At 42.7% G+C, this 26,242-nt stretch overlaps 1 protein-coding gene across 2 annotated transcripts; it reads left to right on the top strand.

The window, feature by feature from the left end:
• The first annotated feature begins 1,045 nt into the window (after positions 1-1,045).
• On the top strand, positions 1,046-25,456 carry ipo8 (importin 8). 2 transcript variants are annotated; one of them, XM_024262963.2, is made up of 25 exons: positions 1,046-1,433; positions 2,850-2,931; positions 3,580-3,736; positions 3,805-3,963; positions 4,068-4,224; positions 4,321-4,410; positions 5,932-6,026; positions 6,095-6,179; positions 8,796-8,930; positions 9,113-9,212; positions 10,169-10,245; positions 10,428-10,544; positions 10,801-10,890; positions 13,121-13,286; positions 14,256-14,416; positions 14,618-14,743; positions 14,819-14,885; positions 16,258-16,383; positions 19,875-19,972; positions 20,046-20,141; positions 20,371-20,591; positions 20,983-21,188; positions 22,871-23,092; positions 24,761-24,890; positions 24,965-25,456. In XM_024262963.2, coding segments are annotated over exons 1-25 (3,048 nt in total). In that variant the 5' UTR covers positions 1,046-1,349; the 3' UTR covers positions 24,966-25,456. The 2 variants fall into 2 exon arrangements, with proteins under 2 accessions (XP_024118731.1, XP_024118730.1); XM_024262962.2 differs by having other exon boundaries at positions 14,819-14,894.
• Positions 25,457-26,242: the final 786 nt, after the last annotated feature.

The raw sequence follows: 26,242 nt of genomic DNA, 5'->3' as shown, positions 1-26,242 counted from the left end.
AAAAAATCAAATCAGTTCAAGAATTTCACATTGTATATTTGTGACTCCACTGTGTTCTGATGATGAAAATGTGGATGGTTTCTTAAGAAATACATTTAAACACTTTTTCTAAAAATTGTTTGACTGCAATGCATTGTGGTCTGTATTTGCTAATGTAGTGAGCATTGATGGATGTTAGTTTTTTGCAAAGACTTATGGGAAATTTCTAATGCACTCAGTTTTGGAATAGTAGATTTGGACAGCACTTCAAAATGGTGAACGCACTAAATAATGAGTAGGGAAGGAATTCAGACATAGCCTTAACCTTGTGGCTTGTGTGTTAATTCCTGTGAAGATCGTACGAACAATAGTTTTAGTATTTATTAAAAAAATTATTACATTTTTCTCAAATTACAAATTGCTTGAATGCAATGGATAATATCGCCAAACTAGTGAGCATCTATCCACCCTAATTTTTTTGCCGAGACGTCACGTCTGGAAAATTTCTAGGACACTGGATTTTGGAATTGTAGTCAGACACCCCGACAAAATGGTAACCCCCCAGTGAAGGAAGTAATGAGGAATTTCTGACACAACAATTGAGTGTGTACAATACTCTTCTACACTTGATATATTGAGCATCTAGTGCCCTCTACTGGATTGGAAATTAACTTTAAAGTTACAAGTTGATCTAACATTTTCTGTTATGTTTATTTTGCTGTAAACAAACTCCTCACGATATTTTATTTCTTTAGTAAAATTTGATTTTTTTGGTAAGAAAATGTCAATGTTTGCTTTTTTCTTATCTGACTTTGTTAAAAATAGTTGTCTCATTAATAGTTGGTGTTTTATATTTATTTTAAAATTTTCATTAATGTGTGTTTTTTTATTTTAAAATGCTACTCTTTTTTAATGTAGTCTATCTTTGTTCATTGTTGATATTTTTTATCCATTCAAATACAAAAAATACTGACTAGCAAAAGCCATCAGTATAAGTCTGCCCGAGGCCCCACAAAACGTAGCAGCGCCCCTGGCCACAATTCATTTATCCAAACGGCCACCAGGGGCAGCAGCGAGCCCTGCCTCATCTTCTCAACTCAACCAGGAGCAGGAAGAAGTTGCTGCTGTGAACCAGAGGCAGGACTTTGAAAGGAAGCAAAAGTGTGACTCCTTCAACTTAAGAGTCCGAGCGTCGTTGCGAGTTAAAGCTGGCTGTCTTCTGGGATCCCATGTCTTTTACGCTGAAGGGAAACGCCGGAAGTTTGTGACTCGGCGCTCGGGCCGCTAAGAACAGAATCAAGAAACTCCAGTTAAATAATTTCAGATATATTGGTCTACGAAAACACAACCCGCGTTTTTATAAAGTCCTGATGGATCCGAATCGGATTATCCAAGCTCTGAAAGGAACAATTGACCCAAATCTGAGGATAGCGGCGGAGAATGAGCTCAACCAGGTGGGATCCGAACCTTTTGTGGGTTAAAGTGTCCTCCGGTACTGACTCGGTCCGTTAGAGATGCTGCTGTTGGAGGAGGCGGCAGGCCGAGTGGTGTTGGTTTATAGTCCGGAACGGAATTAGCATGGGAGGTATGTGGACGTCCGAACCGAGAGTTCGGTTCTTCTGCGGCCGCCCCGTCACCGAACATTCAGCTGCTGCCGGCGCTCGGTTAGTCTGATAAACTCCGCTTGAAGGCCGCTAATGTAGCTTAAAACTACGTAAACACGACGGGTTTGTTTATCCAGAAGAAGGCGCGAGCTGCAGTATTGACCACACGCTGAATGCGCTTTATGTTTCAGTGGAAGCTCGTGCCCGAGTCTGCAGCGGTGGACCGCGGAAAAATGTGTCCACGTTATTATGAACCCCCTTGTATCAGGTCATAGGTCACCAAAACCTGAGAGGGTATGGTCCTACTATGGGTCATTCGATTCGGTTTCAAAGGTTATTACACATATATATGTATACTGTGTTAGCTTGAGACTGTAAGCTAGGGGGAGCGAGTGTAAACAAAGGGATGATGGGAAAATGGGGCAGGCTTAATTACTCAGAGATTAATTTTTAATGAACTCCCGCCGCTCTGCAGAAACTGTATTGTAGAAAACTACAGGTTTTTAAAAAATGTGACATAAAGTGGCACAATTATCATTTGAAATCACTGAGTACGCTTTGAAAATAGCTCAAAAGATGATTGTATTTTAAAAAGAGTTTTCATTTCCTGCAGCGGGGTGATTCTTTGTTGCACAATCTTTGTTGATTGTAAAAATGCTGAAGCTGATAACCAGCTAAAATACTAGCTAAATGCCAAGTTAGCCTAAAAAAAAAAAAACTTATGCCAAGTTAGCCTAAAAAAAAAAAACTTAACTTAGCCAAAACAGCTAGCATATACAGTAGCTGAAATGTTACAGTAGCTAAACTCCAAAATAGCCTAAAAAATCTTAATAAATTCCAGAAAGTAAAGAAAGACTTGCAGAATGCCGATTTTTTTAAACTTTAAAACAGCAACTTTTTAAATAGTTACGAATAATAAAAAGGCAGAATTATTATTCCAGAATAGATCAACTTAAACCTTAAATAACTTTCAGTATTTTACTTTCTGTAAAAATATATTTTGTCAAAATAATACAAGTTAGAAAACATCTGGCCATTAATAACAATAAAATAAAATGATCTGGAGGCCGGATAGAATTACCCGGAGGGCCGGATCCGGCCCCCGGGCCTTGACTTTGACACATGTGTTATACAACCTTTGACACAGAAGTTCATGAGAATTGACACACACTGTGGTATTTTCTGCCTCGACAGTAACAATATTAAGTAGAACTGGTTGAACTTTCATCTAAACTGTCATTTATAACGCACTTGTTTGTGTTTCAGTCCTACAAGATCATAAACTTCGCCCCAACACTGCTGCAGATCATCATGTCCGAGCAGGTGGAGTTTCCTGTGCGGCAAGCAGGTAAGGCCTCTTTATGAACTGCCTTTTTCTTTCAGAATAAATCTTAAAAGAAACTGCCGTTAAACTTCAGATCAAACCGATTAAAGTCCCACTCTGATCCTCTTTTGATCTGCTTTGATCTGTCTTTTAAATATGATTTTGGTGTTTTTAGGCAAAAGTTTCTACAGAGTGGCTGGTATTCATCACAAATTCATCTCTCAGTAGTGGGGAGAATTGTTGAGGCGGAGAGCTCCGCCCCCTTTCCCCTCCTCATTGCTGATAGCTCAGAGCAGGAAGGGTGTGGCCAACCCTTTGTATTCAAATACAACCTGTTTAAAGAACTTATTTTAGTCTGCTCCAGATTCACAACAATTTGAGTAAATAAATACTCAATAATTCAATTTTAATAGGAATCAGAAAAAATCCACAAAAACATTTTGAAGCCCACTTGTTAAAGTGGTAATTTTATTATTTTCTTAAAACTCCATGAGTTTGCTGTAAAACTTGCATTTAGGTCACCACCTTTTGGTATTTTAAGACATCTGACGTAGTCTAATGTGGGATGTTCTGACCTTGTTTGGTTCCAAAGAAGTTATGAAGTCTAACATCCATGACTTATATCTGCGTAAGCCCCCTTGTGTGTGTGTTCTTGCATGTGTGTGTTCTCAGCGGCCATCTACCTGAAGAACATGGTGAGTCAGTACTGGCAGGACAGGGAGCCCTGTGTGGGCGAGGTGGTGTTCCCCTTCAACATTCACGAGAACGACCGGCAGCAGATCAGAGATCACGTCGTGGAAGCGATCATCCGCAGTCCAGAGTCCCTGCGGTACGCTCATGCACCCGTCAGCCTCCTGAGTCCACTCCCCGCTCTCACACATCTGAACTCTCCACCAGGGCTCAGCTGACGGTCTGTCTGCGAGTCATCATCAAGCATGACTTCCCGGGCCGCTGGACCGCCGTAGTGGACAAGATAAGCCTGTACCTGCAGTCTCAGAACACCAGCGGCTGGTACGGCAGCCTGCTGGCGCTCTACCAGCTGGTTAAGACGTACGAGTGAGTACCCAGAATGTGGCATTCAGTTTTGTTGTTTCTCACCTCGATGGATTCTGAGTTTGATTGCCTGTGCGTGCGCGCTCATGCATGTATGTTTGTTTCAGGTACAGGAAGGCAGACGAGCGGCAGCCGCTGCTGGCGGCCATGCAGATCTTCCTGCCCAGAATCCAGCAGCTCATCAGCCAGCTGCTGGTGGACAGCACCATCTTCTCCGTCCTCGTCCAGAAACAGATCCTGAAGGTCTTCCATGCGCTTGTGCAGGTGTGTGTGGAAACCCCGTTGGTGATTGAAATCATTTCTTGAAGTCAGACCAAACAAAGAGCGAGGAGGATGATGATCTCTGCTGCTCTCCCGCAGTACTCGCTGCCTCTCCAGCTCATCGGCAACACCGTGATGACGCAGTGGATGGAGGTCTTCCGATCCACCATGGACAGAGACGTTCCTGCTGTAAGAACCAATATATAACCAATAGAGAAGGCCTTCTTCATCTGATGCTGTCGGGTGTTTTTGACATTTCCACATATATCACTGTCTACTAGCAGGTCCTCTACTGGTACCTCTCTCTGCAACTAACCGTTTGTCCTCTCTTCGTTCTCCCCAGAAATCAGTCAGTACCCAATCAATGTTCACATTAGGGTGCAGTAAAACGAGTAAAAGCCTAAAAAGGAATTTTGTTTTAAAGAAAAAGATACTGTGGTGGCCGTGAAATCAAATCCACAAATCACTCGACGTAAAAACAAATTAAAGATCATAACGACAATTAAAAAAGCAAAAAAAAATGAAATCAAAGCAAAAATTCAGAAAATAAAATGTCACCCCCAATAAATAAATACATAAAAGAAATGAAAATGAAAGATTTTGCTATAAAAAAAAGGAATTTCTAGAAATCAAAATAAAAAACAAAAGAAGAAACAGGAAAAGGTAGCTACTGTGGGACAACTCTGATTAGATGATCATGTTTTTTTCAAATGTGACCCCATACTAATAAATTATAAGTACTCACATGCAATACATTTCTTTGTGCGATTTCTTAATCATGACTTGTAATTAATTAATTATATTTAATGGCAACGATGTTTAACCTAATAATTGCTGTGAAAATCCTTGTGCGCCTCAAGATGAAGCTGTTACCATGACAACGCAACACACTGCGTATTAAACAATCGGCTTTCGTCAAAAATATTTAGGCTTAAAAATAAAACAGGTCTGAAGTTCTTTTCATGTATTTAATATCTATATTTCTATATATCTATATTTCTCTTAAATGACCATGGCATTAGCGATTAAACGCTTCTCCAGGTGTGCATAACACGAAAATAACCATCTGATGTAAAAATGAGATTAACGCCATTAAAAAGAAAAAAGGCTTTGATTAATTAACACGATAATTTGACAGCCCTAATAAAAAGTTTAATGACTAATATGGAGCATATTTAATATCACTTTATACCAAATAACTTTCAACTGAATTGATGGACAAACACCATCATCCAATCAGCGATGTCCCATGGTATATACCTTTTCTGGTTTCCTATTATGTCTCATTTTTTTATATTTTATTTCAATTTTTGGAAATTACCTTTTGTTTTCCAAAATATATGTTTTTCTCATTTGAGGGTAACAGAAAAACGTAGGTATCGGGACATCATTGATCGGATAGTGATGTTTGTTACATCAGTTATTTGGCACAAAGTGATACTGGGCATCATCCAATCAGTGATGTCCCACAGAACATCAGGGCTGCCCCCATTATTTTAATAATCGACTCATCACCGATTATTTTTTTCTAACTGTTGATTAATCTTTTAATTTTTTTATGTTTCTCACTTTCGAGCTCCGTTAGCGTGTTGTTATGGCCCCCGAGCCGACCCGGATTAGCACTACTGCAAAGACAATGGCAGATTTAGTTTCCCGGTTTGGAACACAGACTTCCACTAAATGTGACTGAACCCTCCTTCTGTGTGTCAGGAGACCCTGGAGGTGGACGAGGATGATCGTCCTGAGCTGGCCTGGTGGAAGTGTAAGAAGTGGGCGATGCGCATCCTGACCAGGCTGTTTGAGCGGTGAGCCGCCCGGAACGTGGAGTCGTTGCAGCGTCTCTGCCATTCTCACACTTCTGCTGTGGATGCAGGTACGGGAGCCCTGGAAATGTGACGCAAGACTACAGCGAGTTTGCAGACTTCTTCCTGAAGACGTATGCTGTGGGCATCCAGCAGGTAACATCAGACCCCTGAAGTTATGTTGAGAGTGAGCTCTGACTGAGCTTTGTCCTACACTTTGATCTGGAAGATTGGCTGTTCTTCCAAGTTGTTCAGGAAAATTCTGATGATTTATGCTCCGACTGCTTAAGAAATGTGGCGAACAGTCCATCATGTCATGTGAGCAGATGTAGATCTCATCCGAATCATCGACAAATGTCTAGTCACTAGATGGAAGTCTAGGTGTGGATCAGAGGTGGAGACACTCGTAAATAGTTCTTGTTTGTGTAATGGAGGTGTGAGCGGACCTTAGTCTGCTGAACAAAGATGTCCAAGCAGGAGTGAACATGGTAGGACGTAGGAGTGTAACAGATCACAAAACTCACGATTTTAGGGTCACGGTTCGGATCGTGTCACAGTTTTAGGGTAGCGGTTCGGATCGTGTCACGGTTTGTGGGTCACGGTTCGGATCGTGTCACGGTTTTAAGGTCAGGGTTCAGATCATGTCATTGTTTCAGGGTCGTGGTTCGGATCGTGTCACAGTTTTTGTGTCTCTGTTCGGATCATGTCACGGTTTTCGTGTTGCGGTTCGGATCGTGTCACGGTTTTAGGGTCAGGGTTCGGATCGTGTCACGGTTTTAGGGTTGGTGTTCGGATCGTGTCACGGTTTTAGGGTCACGGTTCGGATCGTGTCACGGTTTTAGGGTCACGGTTCGGATCGCGTCACGGTTTTAGGGTCACGGTTCGGATCGTGTCACGGTTTTAGGGTAGCGGTTCGGATCGTGTCACGGTTTGTGGGTCACGGTTCGGATCGTGTCACGGTTTTAAGGTCAGGGTTTAGATCATGTCATTGTTTTAGGGTCGCGGTTTGGATCGTGTCATTGTTTTCAGGGTCGTGGTTCGGATCGTGTCACAGTTTTTGTGTCTCGGTTCGGATCATGTCACGGTTTTCGTGTTGCGGTTCGGATCGTGTCACGGTTTTAGGGTCAGGGTTCGGATCGTGTCACGGTTTTAGGGTAGGTGTTCGGATCGCGTCACAGTTTTAGGGTCGCGGTTCGGATCGTGTCACGGTTTTAGGGTCACGGTTCGTATCGTGTCACGGTTTGTGGGTCACGGTTCGGATCGTGTCACGGTTTTAGGGTCGCGGTTCGGATCGTGTCACGGTTTTAGGGTCGCGGTTCGGATCGTGTCACGGTTTGTGGGTCACGGTTCGGATCGTGTCATTGTTTGTGGGTCACGGTTCGGATCGTGTCACAGTTTTAGGGTCAGGGTTCAGATCGTGTCACGGTTTTAGGGTCGCGGTTCGGATCGTGTCATTGTTTGTGGGTCACGGTTCGGATCGTGTCATTGTTTGTGGGTCACGGTTCAGATCGTGTCACAGTTTTAGGGTCGCGCTTTGGATCGTGTCATTGTTTTAGGGTCAGGGTTCAGATCGTGTCACGGTTTTAGGGTCGCGCTTTGGATCGTGTCATTGTTTTAGGCTCAGGGTTCGGATCGTGTCACGGTTTTAGGGTCGCGCTTTGGATCGTGTCATTGTTTTAGGCTCAGGGTTCGGATCGTGTCACGGTTTTAGGGTCACGGTTCGGATCGTGTCACGGTTTTAGGGTCGCGGTTCGGATCGTGTCACGGTTTGTGGGTCACGGTTCGGATCGTGTCATTGTTTGTGGGTCACGGTTCGGATCGTGTCACAGTTTTAGGGTCAGGGTTCAGATCGTGTCACGGTTTTAGGGTCGCGGTTCGGATCGTGTCATTGTTTGTGGGTCACGGTTCGGATCGTGTCATTGTTTGTGGGTCACGGTTCAGATCGTGTCACAGTTTTAGGGTCGCGCTTTGGATCGTGTCATTGTTTTAGGCTCAGGGTTCGGATCGTGTCACGGTTTTAGGGTCGCGCTTTGGATCGTGTCATTGTTTTAGGCTCAGGGTTCGGATCGTGTCACGGTTTTAGGGTCATGGTTTGGATCGTGTCACGGTTTTAGGGTCGCGGTTCGGATCGTGTCACGGTTGTTTACGTGTGTGCTGAACTGTGGCCCGTGATCTGTACGTTTGCCCCCCTAGTAGACCACCTCTACTGAGAGGTTTCTCCACGTCCTCATCAAAGCTTCCTTGACCTCCCTAAACCCTTTAACACCAGAAGTCCAGAGTTTAAGTTCTTTAATTTACAGCCCTAATAAAAAGCCGCTCACGCAGCTTTTGTTCTTTAGAATCTACTAGAATTGTCGTGTTAAGAGTTGAAAAGTGACAGTATGTCTAAGACTTTGTGTTTAAGTGTCACCGGCGACGCCTCAGACGTTAACGGTGTTAAAACCATGAGAATGTGAAGTTTTTGTCTTGAACAGAATCCACCGTCCTTTAGATGAGCTGCTTAATCCAGCCCTGATGCTGTGGCTCTTCTGTGCTGTGATCTGAGACCCTCACTATGTAACGGGACATGAGCATAGGATTGTTGACATTTACATCTGTTCTCATGATTGACCCTTTAGCTCCACCTCTGAGATCAGAACATACATGACCTGAATTCTCCATCAGCTGTTAGAACCGAGGAAGCGGCCCTAATAAATCTGTTCTTGACCATGGTACCTGGCTTCCAGACCGCATTTCAAGCTCTGCTTTTTTTCTGCTTTCCCGTTGATGTAGGTCCTGCTGAAGGTGGTGGACCAGCACCGGCAGAGGCATTATGTGACCCCTCGAGTCCTGCAGCTCTGCCTGAACTACCTCAGTCAGGGCCTGTCTCACTCGCTGACCTGGAAACAGATAAAGCCACACATGCAGGTAGATAAACTACATAAAAAAGTCAGATCTTAGAATGACTAATTTTTCTGACTCGAAAACCAGTTCGGTACAATTCTCATATACAGTCAATAGGCTTTTCCAGTGTGAAAGTAAATTTTAGGTATAAAACTTCCGGATCACGGTCTCTCATGGTGTCAAGTGAAGAACTTTCTCTCCTGCAGACCATTTGCCAGGAGGTCATCTTCCCTCTAATGTGCTACAAAGATGAAGATGAGCGACTTTGGCAGGAGGATCCCTATGAGTACGTCCGGATGAAGTTCAGTAAGTGTTCCCGCATCCTTCTGCTGTTTCTGCTCTGAAGCATCTCACCTGTGCAGAAGTCTTTGAAGAAGCTTTAAAGACGCACTCTGATGAAAATGGTGTTTTTAACACGTTCTGATGCTCTGACAATGCTCGCCATTTTTGTTGCAGTGCTAATGTTAGCTTTGGGTTGTGAGGGGCTATAAGCTAAAGTTCGGTTATGTCTATATTCCCCCCCAACCCCTAACTACTAACAAACTATATAGTGCGGGACTATCTAGCGCCCTATATTTTAAAGGCATTTCGGACACCACCATTACTACTTCGTGAATCATGTGACTAAAGTGTTGATTATCAAAGAAAAGTTCTGGAAATTTGAATAAAAGGAGGGGAATTGAATATGGATACCAGCACTGTAAAAAACAATGATCATATAATATTAACAGGCTGAATATTTTGCCTCAATGATAATAAATTATCTGATATTAAATGTAAAGTTAATTAAGATGCAGCATTATGAGTTTTTATTTCCACATGTATTGTTCTTTGAAGTGAGAGGGCCATTTGATATACTCTGTATTTTAGTTCTTAAGTGGAGCTTTGTTTATTGTTAACCTAAAATGTATGTTATTATTTTAAAGACACGTTAGTATTTATTGATCATTTGATTTTAGTGTTGGAAAGGGTGTTAAATGAACATAATGTGTTTTAAATAGTTTGGAAAAAAGAGGTTTTGAAGAAATTAAAAATATGTATTTGTTTTAAAAATAGTTATAAATCATAGATTACCAAAGTAATATATTGATTATTGGGATGTTTGTCAAATCGAGATACTATCGGTATCGTGAATTACACTGAGATTCTCACTTTTCTAATACATAAAAACATGATCAGAGTGAGACTGTAAGTACGTTTACTGTAGACAAACGAATAAAGATTTATCTTTAAAGCTCAAAATGACTTGTGTATTTCTGCAGACCTCTACGATGACCACGCCCTCCCCGTGACCGCCGCTCAGAGCCTCCTGTGTAAAGCTGCTCGCAAGAGGAGGCAGGTCAGGAGGTCACTCACTGAACAACACAAGCTGGGCTGTTTAAGGGCTTTTTACCCAACTGGAAGAAAAAAAACTCACACACTCTACTTGTGGAACCTGATTTTTTTTCTTAATTCAGCTTTACACATTTTTCAGATGTCTGTAAGGTTCTGTCAGCTTTAATATTCTCTTCTCACCCACAGGTTCTACCTCAGATGATGGAGTTCTGCCATCACACCCTGATGGACCCCTCTGCTGACCCCCGCAGGAAGGACGGAGCGCTGCATTGCATCGGCGTTCTGGCGGACCTCCTTCTGAAGGTGTTTAATGCCTTCTCCTATTTTCAGCTCCAGTTAACAATATTTTTACTCACAAGAAAACCAGAGAAACATCCAACTAAACAAAAATGAAGTATGGTGAATTTGTGTTTAGTCTTTTTTTTTTTTTTTTAAAAAGGGATAATTTACACAACAGAGTTTCTGGTGAAACTATTGATGAAGACAGCTCTTCATCATGAAAGAGATAAACACAGAAACACGTGCTTCAGGACAGGTGTAAGTGTGTGTTCCTCCGCAGAAACAGGCGTACAGGGAGCAGATGGAGCTGATGCTGCAGAACTACGTCTTCCCTCTGCTGAACTCCCCCTCCTGTTACCTCAGAGCACGGGTGAGTTCTTCTTGGTCTCTTGATTCTGTCACCCTACACCAGTCTTCAGGACTGACACCGAACTGTTGCTACCCGATACTATCACATGTACTCACAGGTGGGAGAGGTTTGAAGCTATATGTCAAAGCAGTACAAATATGGAGAATCACGCTCCAGACTCGATTTTAGTATATGAAAGACATGAAAGGCACAAATTGCAATTACTAATTTCTTCTTCATGACAAATTTTCTAATGGTTGGTACTAATGGTGTTTTGAAAAGGACGCATTCCACACGGCGCTATCAAATCCAAGTCCCCGATTGGTCCACTTGTACATAGAGCCCAAAGCAGACTTAAAAACTTCTGTAGTGAGACGTGAACATCATGAACGTGAACGTTTTAAAGGCTAAATCCTGCATATGTGTTTACATAAGCCTCGTTGTCACTCAGCGGTCCGGTCCGGTCCGGAGTACTACGGTACGGTCCAGTTAACTCTGGCGAGCGTTTCCACTCAGTTTAGCCTTCACAGCGCATGCGTGGTGTAGACCTCTATCATGTCATTGTATCCTCATAGTGCAACGACTAGAAAAGCAACAACAATGGAGGTCATCAGCAGCTCGTCTTTTTCTTGCTTTATTTCTGGTACATCATTATTTAACAGGAATTTAATGTTTGAAAGATGATTGTCAAGAAGAATACCGCCGTAAAGAGGAAAACAGAAACGCTAGCTTAGCGCTATATTGGTTTCCAATGTCATCATCACTTTCTGTCAATCAACGGGTGACTACAGCGACTCCACCTCAACCGTCCCGTTCTATTTTTCTTTGGACCTACAACGGATGGAGGCCCTCTAGAGGTACGGGTCGGAACTGTTTCATGGGTCAATTTAACAATGGGAACACTCAAAATACCGGATCGAACCGGACCGTACGATACTGGACTGCTCAGTGGAAACGACCCTATGGGCTTTCCATTGAAAGTAGTCACTTTAATAGGTCTACTCCACTCCATCTTTGATATTTCAGACTCCCTATAGCACATACTTGGCCCAGCTTATAATGCTCAATGTTCCTAAAATAAAATCCAAATATGGAGAACTATGTTTCCAACATGCAGAAGTCTGGAATGATCTTAAAAAGCGCTCAGATTAAGGTCCTTTGTAACTATCTCAGCTTTTAAAAAGCTTTAAATGAATGTACTTACAGGATCCTGAACACGTTTTAACTAAATGTTTTTCATCTATGAATATTTTCCATTATATTTAAACTGAGTCGTTCTTCCTGATGTCAGTTCTTGTGTATATTGTGATGTGTTTTTATCTACCTTTGTATTTCTCCACTTCCCAGGTCGTTATTGTGAATAAGAACATGTTCTTAATATCTGACCTGGTTTAGTAAAGGTTAAATAAATAAATAATAAAAAGCTTGAACACCTGTTTCATAACCTGGTATGAACGTAGAATTAACCCCCTCAAATGCAGCGTGTTCTAAATTATTATGTATTTAGGTGTTAAAAGATCAAATTCTTTGTTTTTCAATGAAACTCTTTGAGGATACTGTATGTCGGCTCTTTGGATCAGTGACACCTGAGATCATTAGTGTTCCAGGTGAGTTCAGTTAAAGGACAAACTACTAAAGAGAGAACGATCCACATTTTTAAGCAGACCAACATTTTCAAACAACATTGGAAGGAAATAGGATCTCCTGCAGAAAAGCGTGAGACCGTTGACTGGCTTAAACAAGAAAGACCTTGGTTATTTCACAAAAACATAAGCGTGATCGACATCTCATTGTAATATAATTTGCATAATCATGTGGAAGGCGCTGTACGCAGCAGTGGAAAGGCTTCGATTGCTTCTGGCAGACAGCAACAGTTGAGGACCTACAGCCGGCTGTAGGTCCTCGGCTGAATACAGAACTAGACCTGTATAATCAATCAGAAATGTATTGACGTAAATGTAGATGTGCAATAAGCAAAATCACCAAAAAAAATCAAGTCACTTGGCAGTTTTATCACGACAGCCTCACTCCCTACCGCCTCTGTTCTGCATCCGTCCCAAACTGTAGAATCTGAGCTTAATAGCTACTGGCTGTTCACGGCTCGCTTTAAAAGTGATATTGACTTTATTTAAATAAAACTGTTGCCGTGAAATGAAAATGATGTATTAGTTGTTTTTCTATTAGAAAACGGATCACTAATATTGTACATCCCTAGACTGTACCTCCCCCTGACTGTGTTTGCGTCCTGCAGTCCTGCTGGATGCTGCACTGCTTCAGCCTCCTGCGCTTCCACGATGAAGTGGCGCTGAGGAACGCGGTGGAGCTGGTGAAGCAGGACCTGCTCGACGACAAAGAGATGCCCGTGAAGGTGGAGGCGGCCATCGCTCTGCAGACGCTGGTCAGCAACCAGGAACACGGTAGGAGCAAGAATGCAGGTTTTGGATTCATTCTCTGAACCATTTTAGTGAAAACTATTTAAAACATCACTCAACAAGGTCGGCTGTATGGCTCAAGAAACTCCCTTCAATGTAAGATTTATGTGTTTCTAATCTGATTAGTTGTTGTGTAAAAGTACTAAAAGTTTGCTGTATTTGGTATCGTCTCCAGTACAGCTAAAAAAAAGGTTGAATTCTGAAGACTTATAAACATCTTTAACAACCAATTCTTCTCATTCTGGACCCAGCTGAGGGTTCTGTAGAGCTCAAGAACCAAAAGAGCCCAACTAAACAGCAGGAATTCAAAATTGATGTTGGTTTATGGCAGGGGTATTCAAATCCAGGCCTCGAGAGCCGGTGTCCTACATGTTTTCCAACCAACCTTCCATTGAAGCTCCTTATTGGCTGCTAATTTCCAGGATCAGGTATGTTTAGCCAATAAGGAGCTTCAATGGAAGGTTGGTTGGAAAACATGTAGGACACCGGCCCTCGAGGCCTGGATTTGAATACCCCTGGTTTATGGTGTCAACTCATGCCTCTACCCCAGGGTGTCAAACTCAACCGCACAAGGAGCCAACATCCAAAACGCACCTTAGGTCGCGGCCGAACAGGATAAACATTTATTGAACACTCTAAAATTAAATTGTTTAAACTTTAAAACTGTAACTTTTTAACATAATTATGAATAATAAAAAGGCAGTAATATTATTATTTCAAAATAAATCAACTTAAACCTTAAATAACTTTCAATATTTTACTCTCCATACGATTATATTTTGTCCAAATTATACAAGTTAGAAATGAGAGCAAGATAACATCAAGGCATTAATCAGAATAAAATAAAATGATCTGGAGGGCCGGATCCGGCCCCCGGGCCTTGACTTTGACACATGTTCTATATGAAGATGTCTTCTCGAGAACCACATCCAGCTCTGTGCTCTCTGTGTGCAGCCAAGCTTTACATCCGACCGTACATCCGTCCGGTGATGCAGGAGCTGCTTCACGTCATCAGGGAGACGGAGAACGACGACCTGACAAACGTCATCCAGAAGATGATCTGCGTCTACAACCAGGAGATGGCCGCCATCGCTGTGGACATGACGCAGAACCTGGTAGGAGGGGCCTAACTGCCTCAATATGCAACGCTGTGACTTTAGATGTCCGGTGGGAGCTTCGCTGGAGAAAATATCTTTAGGTGCAAACTCATGTAGGGTCAGGAAGGGGTAACAGGGTTTACAGTAGGGGATGTAGAACAGTCATTACATTGTATCAATGGATGGATGGTAAAATGGGTTGTGTTGTCTTTTTGGCAGTCTGAGATCTTCACAAGAGTCCTTCAGAGTGAGGAGTACGAGGAGAACGAGGACAAGACCGTCATGGCTCTGGGGCTTCTCAGCACCATAGACACCATCCTGACTGTCATGGAGGACCACAAGGAGGTGACGCACGCTTTCACAGGCTGCTCGCCAGGCGTGCGAAGGCCCTCGCTGACACGCTTCCCCCTCTCCCTGCAGGTCACTCAGCAGCTGGAGGGCATCTGTTTGCAGGTGATCGGCCTGGTCCTGCAGAAGCCCATCATAGGTATGGCAGGTGTGTTTGTGGGGCTGTGCTTTCCCACTCGGACTCCTCCTGCTTCTGTGTTAGAGGGAAATGCTCAGAGGTTGAGTTTTCCTCAGTTTTTACACAAGACCTTCCTGAAAAGCTTTCACACTGGTGGGGTTAGAATCTGTTCTGGGACTCTATTGTTATTGATTTTTTAATCATCTTCACTTGAGGCTGATAGTCGGTGAGTGTCAGAACTTTGTTCCTATTTTCCTCCCTTATGTGGAGCTCTTACTGTCAGAATTTGATAATTTTTTTCCCCAAATAATATTCTTTAAATAGTTGTTTATATCTATGGATTTGTCTGCAACTTTGAACGGAATTCAGTATAACAGTGGTGGTCATGTTGGTCCTCCTGCAGGGGGCGCTTTAACAGCTGCACCTGCTCTGTGCTGGACTCTCAGCACCTTTCCATTGTTTAATGATGTCTTTGCTTTAGATCAGCGGTCAGCAACCTTCAACACTTAAAGAGACATTTGGGTTATTTTTGCACAGATAAAAAACAATAGAATATAACATTTTTTCAGAAGTATGAAATAGCTTATAACTTTTGACAGAGTAAATGAATAAAAGGCTTCCTTTGTCATATGGGGTCATCACGGCAGCAGATGTAGGATAATATACTGTCAGCAGTGAGTAAAAAAAAAAGTTTATTTTTCAGTTTGTTGTGCATTTCTGCCAGAAATTCCTAAATCTTACTAACCAAATTTAAGCTAAATCAGTGACTCTGTGTGTATTTTTTTAACCTCACAGGGGGCACCTAAAATACTAAAAGTACCCAATAACCCTGAATATAAACTTTGGTTGTGCTTTGTGACCTCAGATTGATTTATTTTTTTTTTGTGGTACACAGCAATCCCAAATCTGTCAAATTGTTGTACCTCACCCTGTTAAACTATGAACTGCTTTATGGATCTTTGGAGCATTATGGGTAATGCCAGGAGCCTCAGAGTGATACAATTCTTCATCTGTTTGTTATTTTGATTTAATCAGAGAGCCACAGTGGAGGGGTAAAAGAGCCACATGTGGCTCCGGGGCCATGGGTTGCAGACCCCAACTATAAATGTTCAACTCTAAAAGCTGAAAGTTTTGACTCCAGCATCTCTGTCATTCTGACTTTGACTATTTTTTTTTCCTTGACTCTGGTTGTTCTGATCTGAGTCCATTTGCAAGAAAAACATCTGAATAGAAAGTGTGATTATCTCCCTGTACAAACCTGTTTACTGCTTCACCCAAACCAGTTTACTTGAGTGCATGATGCCCCCAGTGGGAGCTTTTTTTGTCCAGTTTTTTAGGGCACAGAATCCTCTGAATCCATCCTTGTGTTTGCATGTTTTTTTGTCTCTTGCAGAGTTTTATGAGGAGATTCTGTCCCTGGCGTTCGGCCTGACCTGTCAGACCATCTCGCCCCAGATGTGGCAGCTGCTGGGCGTTCTGTACGAGGTCTTTCAGCACGACTGCTTTGATTATTTCACAGGTACCTTGTATACAATTCTCTTCACAAAACATTACAGCTGTGGATACATTTTTTATAGGAATGAATTTATGATTCAAGCAAAACAGATATTTTTGAGATAATGAGGACTTGGGAAAAGTGAATTTTAACATGAATAAAGGCTCATTTTACCAGCATTTTTAATTGGCTAGACAAACTTGATGTGACTTGGGTAGACTATGCTAGCTAGCTACCTGGTGGCGAGGTCTGATGTATCGAGTTGGCAAGCACCACTATATCATGCTAGCGAGCTTTGCTGTATCAAGATAATCAGTTCCGCTGTATCAAGATAGCGGGCTCTGCTAGATCGAATTAGCAAGCTCTGCTGTTTCGAGCTAGCCATGCCCGCTGTATCAAGCTAGCGAGCTCCGCTAGATCGAATTAGCAAGCTCTGCTGTTTCGAGTTAGCCATGCCCACTGTATCGAGCTAGCGCACGGGTTGGCAATCCAAAGTGTCGTAAGAGCCACTTTGCACCAATACAATAAAAACCAAATGTGTCTGGAGCTGCATAAATGGAAACGGCTTATAAAAATCGTACACTGCAAGTAACACATGGAGAATGTGTCGAATAAACGATTATTTCTCCTGCTGCGTGTCCTCATGTCATATAAGCTACATTTATGGCCTCATGACTAGTTGATGAGATATTGCAGCATTAAAATTATCTGACAAAAGCTGAATAACCTCATAATGAACTTTTGAGCTTTTATTTTGACATCCCTCAATGACACAACGAGAGGGGGGTCCTGATCAGTCTCTCCCTCATTCTCACTCCAGGTGCAGGAAGAATTCAAACATAACAGGACAAAATCATAAATGTTCAACAAATGTTCAACAGTCAGACAACAAAACACGTTGACGAAAACCCAAACTTAAATCCAATTCCAGTCAGACAGGCAAAAGAATGGGTAACCCACAATTCCTTGCGCTGCCAGACCGACAGCAATACACTACAATATGAATGAATTACAGTTTGTTTCATTGCTTTGATGAAATTAAAGAAATGCAATAAAGAAATACGATTTTTGATGTCATTTTTATTTAGAGGATTTGAAAAAAAAACACAAAAATGTAAGGTGCACCTTTAAGGTGCTTCCACACTGGCCGCGTCAATAAAGAGTACACTTTCAATGAAGAGTCAATATAAACGCGTGCACACCTAAATTCCTGCCCTCCAAGTCTGGAGCGCGCGTGAGTCTTATAGTCAGACATTTAAAAGGACAGAGTTGTGAAAACAAAAGTCTTCAGAAAGATTTGGGGGATTTTCAACACTTTTACTTTCGGTTCTCCCTGTTGTAGATGCAGATGAGCGCTAATGAACAGTAAAAATACAATAGAAGGAGAATCTCCTCCCCGCCACGCACCGCACGCGGCCGGTGTGTGAGACCTGCACATCGCCGCGCTCAGCAGGTGGTATCCACACCGGAGCAGCGCGGTCACCCACGCAGTGGTGGGAGGAGATTCTTCTTCTATTCTTCTTCTACTGTTCATTAGCGCTCATCTCATCTTGGTGTCATATTAACCTGACCGGACACAAACCGTAATGATTCATTTCTCCTTCGTGATCACGTTTGGTACTTCTGTGCTTTGAAGCAGACTCCGCCCACAAGCAGCTCCCGCGCTGAATCTTCAATCCGGTTCAAGATTTCCACGCACAGTTACAGCTGCGACTGTGCGTGGAAATCTTGAACCGGATTGAAGATTCAGCGCGCTCAATGCGTGCCGATTTGTACGTGGAGCTCGTGACCCGACTCAGACGGCGTGGAGGCATCTCCACTCATCTCACAACAACTGGAAAACGTAAATCTACCCGACAGATATTCAACAAAGTATTGTTTCCATCTCCTTCTTTCCAAATTTCAATCTTTAAATACTTTTCTAAAACTGATGTAGAATACTTAAGATCCTTTTTCTTTAAGTTTCCTATTGCCCCAAAAGCCAAAGAAATTCATTTTAAAATTATCAATGATGTTTATCCATCCACTGACTTTCTATCAAAACGTTTTGGATTTGAATGTGTTAACTGTGCTTTTTGTAACATGCATAATGAAACATCAGAACATTTATTTTATGATTGTATATTTGTTTCAACTTTTTGGGAGGATTTTTTACATTGGTTTACTAACTTTCTGCATGTTCCTGAACTTAAAAAAGAAAATGTTTTATTTGGTTTGATTATAAAAAATTTATTGCATTGTAAAATAATTAATACAACAATAATACTCACTAAATTCTTTATACATAAAAACAAGTTCTTAAAATCCACACCAAAATTTTGTGTCTTTCGTAGGGAACTACTTTTATTTTTCTCATGCCTTAAATATGTCAAGACTAAAATTGCTGTGAAAATGTACAATGAAGCAGAAAATATTGGACTTCTAAAAAGTCTCTAGCCTTTTTTATTTTTTTTTTTTGTCATATCGTTTTCTTGTATTTTATTTTCTGTATATTATAATTTTTCTCTCTTTCTTTTCTTTTTTCCTGCTCGCATCTCTCTTGCGTCTGTTGCTCTTGTGTCTGTTGATTGAACCTGTATGTGCTTGTATTGCTCTCGAAATTGCTAATAAAGCTTTGGAAAATAAATAAATAAATAAATAAATAAAAAATGATAGTCAAATTGTTGACACCAGCTGATTTACGTGCCCTGCGTGTACGCTGCTTCCTCCAATCACTTGGTGTCGTACATCGTATGGGACACATTTGTTCTCAGGATTCAAATCTTCCAGCCATCTGCTTGGCCCACCCAATTCGTTACAATATATTGCTCTCCAACATTTTTTATTATTTTCAAACATTTTTGAAAAAGCGCCACTGAGCCGCAAGGGAGTGCTTGAAGAGCCGCATGCGGCTCCGGAGCCGCAGGTTGCCGACCCCCGAGCTAGCGAGATCTGCTGTATCATGCTAGCCATGCCCGCTGTATCGAGCTACCGAGCTCCACTGCAACAAGCTTCCCACCGAGTTCCCATTTAAGCTAATGTGGGCAAACACAGGTGGGACTACCACAGAAACTGCGTATAAACCTAATCGGGCCCACATTTTCTGCCCACTTTACACACTTTGGGCCCACTTGGCCTTGCTGGCTGGGTTCTTCCACCTTAAAACAAATGATGTTCAGGCTTTTAAGCCTTTCTTTACACTTCTAACAGCACCTAAGTACATGTTGCAGGTGATGTTGTCATTTGTAAAAGCTCTGTGAATCAAGATACCACACCAATAGTTGTCTGTTAACGTTTCAACACCAGAGACGCCTAAATAACACGTTCTTTGACACACATCTCTGTTTTAGAATCCTTTTAGAAACTCTGGTGTTAAAGGGTTAAACAAGACTTGAACTAGAACTTTTCAAAGATTTCTTACATTGCTTGATCTGGTTTGGATGAGCGTTCTTCCATTGACCACACCTGAGGCTTCTTGACTTACACTTGAGGTTTTAGTAAAAGAAATCAAGTCCCGGATTGCTTTTGTCTTACAGATATGATGCCTCTCTTGCACAATTATGTCACTGTGGACACAGACATGCTTCTGTCCAACCCAAAACACTTGGAGGTCATCTACAGCATGTGCAAAAAGGTCAGGCTGGAACCAGCATTGCCCCCTGTTCTCCTGTTGTCATGGTAACCACCGTGTGCATCCCTTTCTTCAGGTGCTTACAGCAGCTGCGGGTGAGGACGCCGAGTGTCACGCTGCCAAACTTTTGGAAGTAATCATCCTGCAATGCAGAGGCAGAGGTATCGACCAGGTCAGAGCACATTTGTGTACTTTATGACTACTGTAACATGTTTTTGGTTAGATTTTTTTAAATAAAAAACATGTGAAGTTCTGGTACTGAACCTAAAGAAAAGAAAGATTTTTAAAGACTCGGGTCATTGACTGTATGTGGAGATGGACAGAGTGGCTGTGAAAGGACGTGGCTGAAGACTGTTTTTTCTGGCGATGTGTCATCTTGATGTCTGCTTCCTGGTTTGCAGGTCGTCCCCCTCTTTGTGGAGGCGGCCCTGGAGCGCTTGATGCGGGGGGTGAAGTCCAACGAGCTGAGAACCATCTGTCTGCAGGTGGCCATTGCTGCTCTGTACTACAACCCCGCCCTGCTTGTGCACACTATGGACAACATGCAGTTCCCCAACAGCCCTCAGCCTGTCACCACCCACTTCATCAACCAGTGGATGAACGATACCGAGTTTTTCCTGGGGTGAGGGGAGAGGCGTGTCCTGTTTTTTAATGAGTTTCTGATGCCAAAAAGTGGGATTAGCATGAGTGTGGAAGTCCACCACTATACAATTTTGTTCATATCCTGGTGAATTATCTCATCTTAAAAAAAACCAACAGTTTACAAAGTTGTCTCAAGGCAGAAAACATCCAACCAAGACATTTATTTATTCAGATTTATGACAGATAATATATATACATGTATATATGTACATTTAAATGTAAAGTAAAGACCTGCAAACCTTTTGAAAGGCTCAAATGGTGCAGTGCAGGACTTCAGTGATTTACAAATGGATCTGTAGACCTAAAAACCAGTGTATTGACAGTCCTCCAGGTTCCCTCCTCATGTGAACCGATGCCTCCTCTGTCTTCAGACTCCACGACCGCAAGATGTGCATCATCGGCCTGAGTGTGCTGATGGAGCTGCCCAGCCGTCCTGCGGCCCTGCAGGCGGTTGCTGGTCAGATCGTGCCTTCCATCCTATTGCTGTTCCTGGGATTGAAGCACCTGCAGACGTCGCGTCTCATCAACAAGCCCCACCTTCTGGCTCATGCAGGAGCTCAGGATGAAGACCAGAACGGTAGGAGACTGTGATCTGTTCTGGTGTGAGATGGAGGCTGTGGTCTTTGACACCTGGACACGTGTCGTCCTCAAAGTGTTATCCAGGGAACAAGAGAAGAGCTGCTTAACAAGAACAAGACAGGATAGTGACTGTCAGGGTTAGCAAGAGTGCAGCTGTAGTGAGGCTAATCAAAACGCATATTTATATAGACTTTTCATTGAAATCTAAAGAATGTAGCTCCTTTGACCTTCTATGTTCTCCTCCAGACGCATCCTCACAGCAAATCTATTTTTATTCTTTCCATCATTTCTCTGTTAACGTTCCTACGATTTAAGGTTTTCCCTCTAAGTCCTTCACTCTTCCCTTTATTCTCTTCAAAAAATACCCATATTTGATGCTGTTTTGTGTTAAAATATTCAGATTTGGGACTGGCACACTAAAGGACTGCTTGTCCCTTGTTGTAGTTGCATTATTTGTTTAATGCTTGCACTGCCTCTGGTACTTTAAACGACCATACCATGATTTCCTTAGGACTTTCAGAGTAAACTATTACTATTTTAATGATCTTTGGGACACTGAAAAACAAATTATTTATGAAATAGTAGTTATTTTTGTGGACTCGTTTCACACCAGGAAGTAAAACGACTCGATCTCTGAGGCTCCACCTTTCGCTCCTAGAGGGTGCCCCCCATTTCACAACATCAACTTAAAACCGTCCTCGACAGTGTGTCATCCACGAAAAAAAGACATCAATTTAAAAAAAATATTGATATACATACTGTGAAACTCAGGCAATTTTCCCAGAAATTTGGCACAGACAGAATGGTGATGCAGACAACAAAACCAGATGAACTTTTCAGGATTTATTGAAATTCTGACATAATCTCTGTATCAAAAATCCTCTTTCCTTTCTTGTGGATCCATTTACTTTTCTGCCATTGTTCAAAAATCCACATTTAAACCAGTTCTCCCAATTTGTGGCTCGCTTTTTCCACCAGAAAATAATCTTCTCCCTCTCTCCACCAGCAAATGGTGTGCTCCCTTTTTCACCAGGATATAGTTTGCTCCCTTTCTCCACCAGGAGATAGTCTTCTCCTCTTTTCACCAGGATATAGTTTGCTCCCTTTCTCCTGCCTCCACCAGGAAATAGTCTGCTCCCTTTCTCCTGCTCCCTTCCGATATCCCCCGTCTGCTTGCGGCATTCTCGGATACATTTAGGATCCATCCCATCACATGGAGATTCCTCCCCAGCCCATATGGTCCGATGCCACTGAACAAAGTCTGAACGCTAAAGAATGAGCGTTTCTTGGCCATCTGCACAAACTCACAACACAACAACTGATGTTTGCTGTGCACGAGCTGGAGGGGCGTTCTTGGGTTCTAGCTGTGCTCCAGCTGCTAGCTTTGCAGAGAAAGTGTTTGTGTTTTGGAGCAGACTCTTCCTGACAGGAACTGTCTCACATTGTGGCGTCAGATGGTGAGGACCCGCTCATTTTGGTGGGTCTGGGAGGGGTTGCTGTTGGACTCAGGTTTTTAGAGGATTACTCAGAAATGTGTGAACGGATCAAATACCGCTTTGGAGATCTTAATAGCGAGGATTGAACAGTATAATACTCTTAAAAGCTCAAAAAGTTTGTTTTTCATGGTAGGACCCCTTTAAGTTGTTTGTCTGAAAGCTCATTTTTCTCCTGTGTGAGCAGAAGAGATTCCTAGTGATGAAGACGAGGTGAACGAGAACCGAGACGCCATACATCAGCGGTCCAGCACCACAGCAGGACGTGGAGGTGATGATGAGGATGACGACGAGGATGACTACTGGGAGGACGACGGCTTTGAGGGCACACCTCTGGAGGAGTACAGCACCTCTCTGGACTACGATAACGGAGAGGACGAGTACGAGTTCTTCACCTGCGCTCTGCTCAGTGAGTACGGGCTGACCCTGACTAGCGTTTGCAACAAACACCTGAGAGGCAGAAACGCCGTCCTGGACTGTAAGGACCAGATTGCTGCTGTTTTTGGTCTGCCTCACAGACATAGCTCCTCTTTGCTCACTGCCGCTTTCATACCTGCACTTTGTGGACTAAACAACGGAGCCCCAAGGAAGCAGAGAATTAGGAAAATAAAATCTGGATTTATCCCAAAAATAAAATAATCAAGAAGAACTAAATCAGTCTAATTGATTGAATTGATTTATCTCCCAGCTCTATTTTTATGCCGTTTTTTCTGTTTGTTTTTAATGTTGGGATTTGAACTCTTGCAAACTGCACTTTAAATTTGTGAAAGCTAACATAGAAATTCATTTGACAAAGAAAATTTACGGTGGCTGACATAGCTCACATAAATGTAAAAGCCACAACGCTACGACAAATACTGACAAGACGACAAAAGTCACAACACAACAGAAACAATTCACAACAGAAATAAGTAATCAACATTTTTTCAAGTTTCATTCAGATTCAAGCTTTGGCGCTGCTTGAAACTTTGAATATTGACCTGAGATGAGATAAAATAAATAAAAATAACGTTTGGGGGATTTTTTTTGTTATTTTTTTTTAACCAACTACTAACTTGCATTATTTTTATTATTGTCTTGATTTGACATAAAATCGTCATAGCCATGGAGCTGGAGTGCTGCAGCCACTGCAACTGCAGCCACTGCGACTGCAGCAGCTGCGACTGCAGCAGCTGCAACTGCAGCCGCTGGAAAGCTCCGTCTGCCCGGGGTCTGGCAGAGCCAGCATAGTTCGCCCCTCAGGCTGCCGGTTCCTTGGCAACAGAGGTCGCTATGCTGGCTGGCCGGGGAATCGCTCATTTCCATTGTGAATCATTTCCTTGTGTTGTGGCTTTTTGCTGTTGTGTTGTGACTTTTGTCCTGGTGCTTCGGGTTTTGTCGTCGTGTTGTCGCCGTTTGTTGGCATGTTGTCGGCTTTTGCCATCGTGTTGTTGTCATGTTGTCGGCATCTGTCGTCTTGCTTCAGCTTTTGTTGTCGTGCTTCGTTTTTTGGCGTCGCGCTTCGGCTTTGGTCGTGTTGTCCTCATGGTGTTGTCGGCGTTTGTCGTCATGCTTCAGCTTTTGTCATCGTGTTATCTTCATGATGTTGTCGTGTTGTCTGTGTTTGTCGCCGTTTGTTGGCTTTATTTGTCGTGCTTCGGCTTTTGTTGTCGTGCTGTCCTCATGATGTTATCGTGTTGTTGGCGTTTGTCGTTGTGCTTCGGTTTTTCTGTTGGTTTTTAATGTTGGGATTTAAACATTTGCACTTTAAACTTGTGAAAGCAAGTTCTCCTCTCTGACACAGAAATGAAGTTTGACAAAGAAAATGATCTTTAAATGACTCGCGTGGAATCAGAGATTGAACTGAATGATGGACTTGTGAATTGAATAAATGTAGTTTTCCGTCAGTAATTACAGCTTTAATACTAATAATCAGAATGAGTGAAAGAGAACATCCTCTGTTGTCCTGAAGGATGAAGACCCCACTGAAACCCTGCTGCAACTCCTGAGTAGTTCACAATCGGACTTCTGTCATGAAAGAAAATCCTTCTCAGCTTTTACTACCATTAGAATTCCTTTTCACACTGTGTGTCGTCAGGAATCCAGACTGCAGACGTGGGCTGGTACCAGTGCCTGACGGTCGGCCTCAGTGAGGAGCAGAAGCAGCAGCTGCAGGAGATCTACAGCGTCTCCCAGCAGAGGAGGAGCGCCGCCTCCACAGGTCACTGGTAAGTTTGGGGCTGTGAGTGTCTTCAGGTTGTGCTCCTCATCTCATCCTGATCTGATCTCTTTCTGCTTTCAGAGCTCACAGGAGGTTTTTGCTATATCACAGACGGGCAAAAGATCAGACCAGCTGCTCGGACCTGAACTTGGTTTCACTTCAGTCTTCAGTCTCAGACCCCTTCAGGTTTAAGGGATGTCAGCAGAAGCAGGTCCTCCGAGCCAGCAGGACCGTGTGGAGGGTGACCTGCTGGTGTCTGCAGAACCCCTGCTGAGATATTCCTTTACCGGGACAGGACCTTTGGCTGTGTGTGCGGGACAGCAGAGGTCTGTGGCTCCCGTCTCCATCCCGAAGCTGAAGCTCGCCATCTAATGTGGCGAGACCCTCATGGATCCGGGCATGCCATGCTGAGGGAGCTTGTGTTCAGAGAACAGATGGACTCCATGATTGGAGGTGGTAGTCCCCTGCTTTGGTGTTACACATTTGAAATGTCACAGAGGGGAATCATGTTTTTGTTTCTGGGGTTTGTTTTTGTAACCTTTGTCAGAACAAAGTAAAAAAAGTTCAAAATTCTGAGAAACTGCCTCCCTTTCTTGTCAAGATGCACTGATTGTTTCTTTTTCCTCTGTATCTGTATTATTATTGATCTCTGCAGGGAGTTGGCTAACAGATCAGCTATTTGAATCCGAGAACAGGGATGCCTCAGGATCTGGAGTCATTATCCGAGCTCTCATTTGTCTTTTGGGTCTGCTGCCCGCCACCACAGACTTTAAAGACATGGTTCAGTCACGGCTGCTTAGAGTCCAGGTTTGCAGAAGAAGCTGCAGAGCTTCAGCAGCAGCTTTGAGACTGAAGCACAAACTTATGGACTGTTGTTGGAACCCAGTTTTATGGACCTGAGTCAGGTCTCTATGGGTGCTCTCTGCTCTGTAACTCCAACGGAATTCCTTGAACCTCAAACAACGAACATCAGAGTAGCCCCTGTAGAGACTGAATCTGGAGCTAAATGGAAGAAAACAGTCTTTAAAAACAGAATATAGCTCAAAAGATGAAAATAAACTGTTTACAGAGTGACACTAAAGAAAAAGAGATTTGTCAGTCTCTGTCCAGACTGACTTGGAAGCTAAAGAGATAAAAACAATTTTTAAAGAGACTAACTGAACTTAAAGAAATGAAAACAGTCTTTGTACTGACTGACGCTGAAACTGAAGAGATGAAACAGCCTCTGTACTGACTTGAATCACGAGGGGATTGTCTAAATGGTTGGAATCAAACATAAGACCCAAAACAAAGACCATACTGAGGTTAATAGAACGAGTTTAAACAAAAAATGTCCAAACACAGAAACTAAGTGAAGAA

Source organism: Oryzias melastigma, unplaced genomic scaffold (assembly GCF_002922805.2).
Source record: "Oryzias melastigma strain HK-1 unplaced genomic scaffold, ASM292280v2 sc00293, whole genome shotgun sequence".
Classification (NCBI taxonomy): Eukaryota; Metazoa; Chordata; class Actinopteri; order Beloniformes; family Adrianichthyidae; genus Oryzias; species Oryzias melastigma.
Note: the sequence above shows the minus strand (reverse complement) of the source record. Positions and strands in the feature narration are given on the sequence as shown.